At 23.0% G+C, this 5,761-nt stretch overlaps 1 protein-coding gene across 1 annotated transcript; it reads right to left on the bottom strand.

Moving 5' to 3' along the window:
• Nucleotides 1–1,901: 1,901 nt before the first annotated feature.
• Nucleotides 1,902–5,079, bottom strand: LOC130971833 (uncharacterized). The gene is made up of 4 exons (XM_057897140.1): nucleotides 4,990–5,079; nucleotides 4,175–4,282; nucleotides 2,959–3,129; nucleotides 1,902–2,123 (listed from the first exon to the last, which is right to left on the bottom strand). The coding sequence occupies exons 1-4, from the start codon at nucleotides 5,077–5,079 to the stop codon at nucleotides 2,028–2,030; spliced, it is 465 nt and encodes a 154-aa protein (XP_057753123.1). The 3' UTR covers nucleotides 1,902–2,027.
• Nucleotides 5,080–5,761: the final 682 nt, after the last annotated feature.

The following is a 5,761-nucleotide window of genomic DNA, read 5'->3' as shown; positions in this document are numbered from 1 at the left end:
AATTTTAAATAAATAATTCAAGCTAGACGAATAATTTCTTAGTGAAAGAACAATACGTTTTAATAAATATTATTATTTGAATCTAAATTACAGATTTTACAAAACAATAATTCAATCTAAAAAGATTCACAACTTTCATAAAAAAATGACAAGTTTTGTAAATAACAGTGATTATACCTAATAAAATTTTAAGTTTTAAACAATGGTATTTAGATATATATGATGAGAAACACTTGCGAACACTAATTTTTAGTATTTTTAATTATTATTTGACTAATACAAATATTAAATTGTTTTTAATAAATAAATTTTATTATTTTATGTGTATAAATTTTAAAAAATATGAGTATAAATTAATGTATTAATTTATATGTACAAAATTTGATAAATATACATAAGTATAAATTATATATTTTTTGTGTATAAAATTTTTGTAAATATAAATACAAATTATTACTGATAAAAAAAATAATATTTAATAATCGTGTAGCATTGTTTATATATGATTATAGATAAACTTAAGCTTATAACTTAATTTAAAGTATTTTAAAATTGACAAAATATGGTTCTATATATATAATTATTTTATATTTCATATATAATTATCAGTACTTCAATTAGAAGAAAACAATAATATGTAATACTTTTAGAATTGACAAAATATAGTTCTATAATTATTTAATATTTCATAAGTTAACATCATGTTAAGTTTTAAACCATTTAAAGATTTATATATTTAGTTTGGTCAAAAGGATTGATCTTTTATAAATTATAATTAGTGACGGACCTAAAAAATTATAATAGTAGAGGTAAAAATAATATATAAAAATAAAAAATATCAATATATTTAGGTATTTAAATTTTGGAGTATATTAATTAGTCAAATTTTTAATAAATATAATTAATATATTAAAAAATATATTAATTAATATAGTATTTTTTTTCATTTTAATATTTTGGCACATTATTGCGTGATACGTTTATTATTAATACCAATGTTATTTCATATTTGTCAAGTTATATTTTTATTGATTATTTTTTATGTAATAAAAAAGCTATTATAGTTCAATAATTAAAGAATCTATCAGGAATATAATTTGAATTAACAAATTTTAAGTTTTTACAAAAATTGTGTGAGAGACAAAAAAAATTAGGAGAAAAATAAAAATTTAAATCAAACAATTACAATTCTCTTTATATATAAGTATAAATAAGATAATATCTCTTTTTATATTATGGAAATATTCAAATAATTTGTTAGTATTTAATTGCAAAATTGATATTTTTTAATATTTATGGTAAAAAAATTTTGACAAAAATAATTATTATATGTAAGAGTAAGACCAAAATTAAATTAAATAAAATAATAAAAAATAAATAAGTAACTAATATATATATTATATATAAAAAAACTACTAAATACTAATAATCTCATTTATATTTAAAAGCTATATTTAACTTTAGATAATTAGCTAATTGAATTATTATAATTTTTGTTATTATTTATTTTAAATATATATGATATAATAATTTTTATCATTGTATTAATATTTAATAACAATTTTTTCTTACACAATTTTTTTTAAAGTATAGAGGACAAATGAATTATAACAACGAGGGTAATTATCTATATACATATATACTTAATTACTATTAGGGTAATTAATGAATTATAATTACCTATACTTTTCCTTACTATTATTTTGTATAAACTTAATGGGACAACTATCCCCACACAAACCAACGTGGATCCGTCCCTATATATATATAGTTAATTTTATTTGTCAATACCTTTTATATATAACACTAGAAATCTAGAACATACATTCTTCACATACATTTTAGAGGAAATAACTTACATAATCTCTCTAATCCCATTAAGTCAAAGGTATCGGAGAGACTATATCTAATTATATAAGGAAAACTGGCAATTTTCTTGCAATAATAATATACCAAAATAATTCAGAAAGGTAAACATCTGATCTGAACGAATTTGAGAGGACGAAACAAAGTGGTACAAGACGGGATCATTGTTGGTGTGTGACTTCACTCCAATTTTGAATAGCTTGAGACACTACTTTTTGAATTACTTGTTCATCCAAATGGCATGTACCATTCTTATCCTGGGACATTCACAAAATAATTGATTTTGTCAGTGTTTTTCTCTTTGTCTCCATTCAAAAAGGTTACAAGTAATAAACACCAGTATAAATAAATTAAAAGGGATATTATTCAAGAGTTTGATTTTGATACACTGTTAGTGTAAAATAGTTTTACACGTATATCCAATTACGTAACTACCTTTCACATTAACTGTGTGAATAGTCATCCAAAAGAACGGATGTGATTGCACGACTGTGTAAAACACTTTACACTCTCAATGCATCAAAATTAAACTCATTATTCAAAGTTTATCTTTTCTTTTATTATTCATATTTATGTATGTACTATTGTATAATGATAAATAAGATAATACACATATCTTTTAGTATTTATTGAATCAAATATTATAAGTGGATATTTAATTAGTTAAATGTGAATACGTCTTTAGGAAAATTGAAGAACTATATGTTAGTAATTGTACATATTTCAATTCTGTAAGTAATGAATCGAGGGTAAGTAATGATCAATTATCAATTATTTTAATTAATTAATTTCACATCATATTTAATGTTAATAATCAACCCAGAATGTTTAAATGTATCTAAAATCATAAATCACTTTTTTTTTCAAAAATATTATGTGTATATAAAAAATTCGACTATTATATATCTGTATTATATATGAATAATTGATTTGATTATTAATTTTTTATGAGCATATAGTAGGATTGTATTTTTAAAATACATATAATAATGCTTTTTTTTAATTTCCTTGTTCTTTTCTTTTCTTTTTTTTTTTTTCTCTTCATACATGTTATGATGAATGTATATGTAAGAGAGGTATATATATCATTACTTTGATTCCAATTGCTTCTAGAGAGAAGTTTTGAGCACAGGAAACCCTAGCTTGGAGCACATCAAGACCAAGCTCTTCAAAGGCTTCAAGTATGAATACCAACAAACCTTTGCAACTCCTTTCACTCACAACCTTTATCATAAATTTCTCTTCTTGCGCTTCAACTTTTAGCTGTAATAATTAATCAAAATAATTAGCATTTACCAACAAGCACAAAAATATTTACACAACATTGCCTTATGTCTTATTATTTATTAATTAATAATGACTAGTTTATGTATGAATAAATTGCTCTTTATATATACAAGTTAATACCTCTAAACATTAAAGTATCGTAATGCAACTTTTTGCTTCAATATAATATATTGATTTTTTTTAATGTTATCAATCTGTCCAAAGTCCAGATGGATGATTATTTATTTTCAACAATAAACAAAAAGTTAAACAACATCTTATGATTAATTAATTATAATTTATATTATTATGAATCATACTGTTATTCCTTTGTTTTAAAATAAAGTCATTTATCTATAAGGTTGCATTTGTTTATAAGAACAATAGGACACTGAGATATAAAACCGTGTTTAACAGATAAGATATAAACAAAGACATTATGTACAGAGATACTCAATTAGTGTATTTTGTGTCTATCGTGACAAGAAGGACACAGAAACACTAACAAAAGACACAAATTATTTTTTATTTTTTCTTTCATTATTCTTGTTAATTTTTCATAATGATATTTTTTATTATTATATTTTTTTCTCAAATTTTTTGAATGAAAAAATAAAAATAAATTACATTTTTATAATTTGTTCACTTTATCACCAAACAGAATATAAGAACACTAATTAAATTCTGTGTCTATGTCTTTTATATCTTATTCGTTCTCAGTGTCTTATCTTATTATGTTCTCAAAAACAAACGCAGTCTAAATATTCACACTTCAGATGATCATTCTTAAATGTGAAGGATATATATTATAAGTCTTACATCTCTCAAAGATAAACTCTTTAAAGAATTTATAAATAATATAAAACATCATTCTACCACATAAACTAATTTTTGGGTTGAGTTAAATTTGCTCAATCTCATTTCTAACAAAAATATTGATATAATTCAATATAATTTATATCTAAATATATATTTTTTAATGTATTCATTTATTTAAATTAAAATGGTGACATTTATTTTGAGTAAAATAGAAAGTATATACCATAGGCATCGTTGCGGCTGCTACTAGTTGCTTCCATTCTTCTTCAAGCCTTTGCTTTAAAAATTTTATGTATTCTGAAGCATCCAATAACACTAGTGTCTTCTGCCTCTGCATAAAGAGGAAAACATATTTCATCATATTCATATTTGATATTTCCATATGATCTTCAATATATATGCATCAATAAAATCTACTTGTTGGAGTTTTTAAGATATTTCAAGCAAGATATAATCATTCATATCTTCTACTCTCGGCTTAATTTTATTTTTAAAAAAAATAATTTTATATTATGATATGATATTAAAATTTTTATAATTAAAAAAATTTAGAGTTCAATTTTTGTCAACTCTTCTTGGTTCCAAAACGCAAATGATATTTATAAGATCAAGCGAGTTATATATATCATATTCAAATTTGAGCATATCAAGTGGAAAGAATTGCGGAAATAGATCCTCTCCATTTTTTTTAACACTTGAGAGAATAACGTGTGATCTCTCACCTTTAATTCCTTAAGTAGGACTAAAAATAAATAGGAGAGAGAACAATGAAGGGTAAAATTAAACAGTGGACACCATTAAATTTTTTTTCTACTGGAGAGGATTCACTCCCAAGAATTGCTCCTAACAAGACTATGATAAAAATAAATTCTGCTCTCTATAAAAAAATGATGATCGTTAATCACTGAATGATCGATCAAATTGACATTTTGAAAATGTGAAAGATTAATTATATAAAGTGAATGAAGGAAAAATGCTAGCACAATAAAGATGGAATAAAATTAAAGAGATGTTTTAAAATAATGAATGAATGATCACCCTTTGAAAGTGTGTGATAGAATGATGATGAAGTAATTGAAGGTTCTTGAACATGGATCTTGTCTTTTGATTTTGAACCTTGGAGACCATATCTCTCTCTTTCTCTCTCTATGTATGTATCTATCTAGAGATATGCACAAAGAAAGGTGAACAATATTTGATTGTTTATAAAGAGGATATATATGAAGAAACAGAATCTTGTTGAGCACACATACATGTGATGAAGTTTTGGAATATTACAATAATATAATATATTATATATATGAATCAAATTAAATGTTATGAATGAATTATAACTTCAAGACAATCTTGTTTTCTCTTTTATTTTATTTTATTTTATTTTCTCCCCTCGTGTTGTATATTCATTTGTCACTTCTCATCACTGCTGAACCAATAATTCCAATAATCTTGACAAGCTGATCTTAATAAAGACCCAGCTAGTTTGACGACATATATACGCAGATCCATATTTTCATGGGGCACAAAGTAATTTTTTGGAATTGAATCATCCAAAATAGGGGGGAAAGAAAGAAAAGATAGAAAAGAAACAAAAGAAGAGAGTAATTTTAATTTTATGCATCAAAAGCGTAATTTTGATTGCATAAATTGCTATAACTTTTTCTACCGGCCATGAGGGGTAATTAAGTTGTGTGGTTCAATTATCATTGTAAGAATAATAAGACAAATTTAAATATCAAGAAGCATATTTGTTTTTTTAAATAGAAAAAACACTCAATTCGATTTCTGTTTATTTTAAAATAGAACAAGGTGA

Source organism: Arachis stenosperma, chromosome 1, assembly GCF_014773155.1.
Source record: "Arachis stenosperma cultivar V10309 chromosome 1, arast.V10309.gnm1.PFL2, whole genome shotgun sequence".
NCBI lineage: Eukaryota > Viridiplantae > Streptophyta > Magnoliopsida > Fabales > Fabaceae > Arachis > Arachis stenosperma.
The sequence above is the reverse complement of the archived record's forward strand: the minus strand, read 5'-3'. Positions and strand labels throughout refer to the sequence as shown.

Coding starts and splice junctions, on each gene's coding strand:
- LOC130971833 (XM_057897140.1), bottom strand. CDS start 5,079: ATGGTCTCCAAGGTTCAAAATCAAAAGACAAGATCCATGTTCAAGAAC. Junction 3,130..4,174: donor CAGCCGCAACGATGCCTATG/GTATATACTTTC, acceptor TAATTATTACAG/CTAAAAGTTGAAGCGCAAGA. Junction 2,124..2,958: donor TAGAAGCAATTGGAATCAAA/GTAATGATATAT, acceptor TGAATGTCCCAG/GATAAGAATGGTACATGCCA.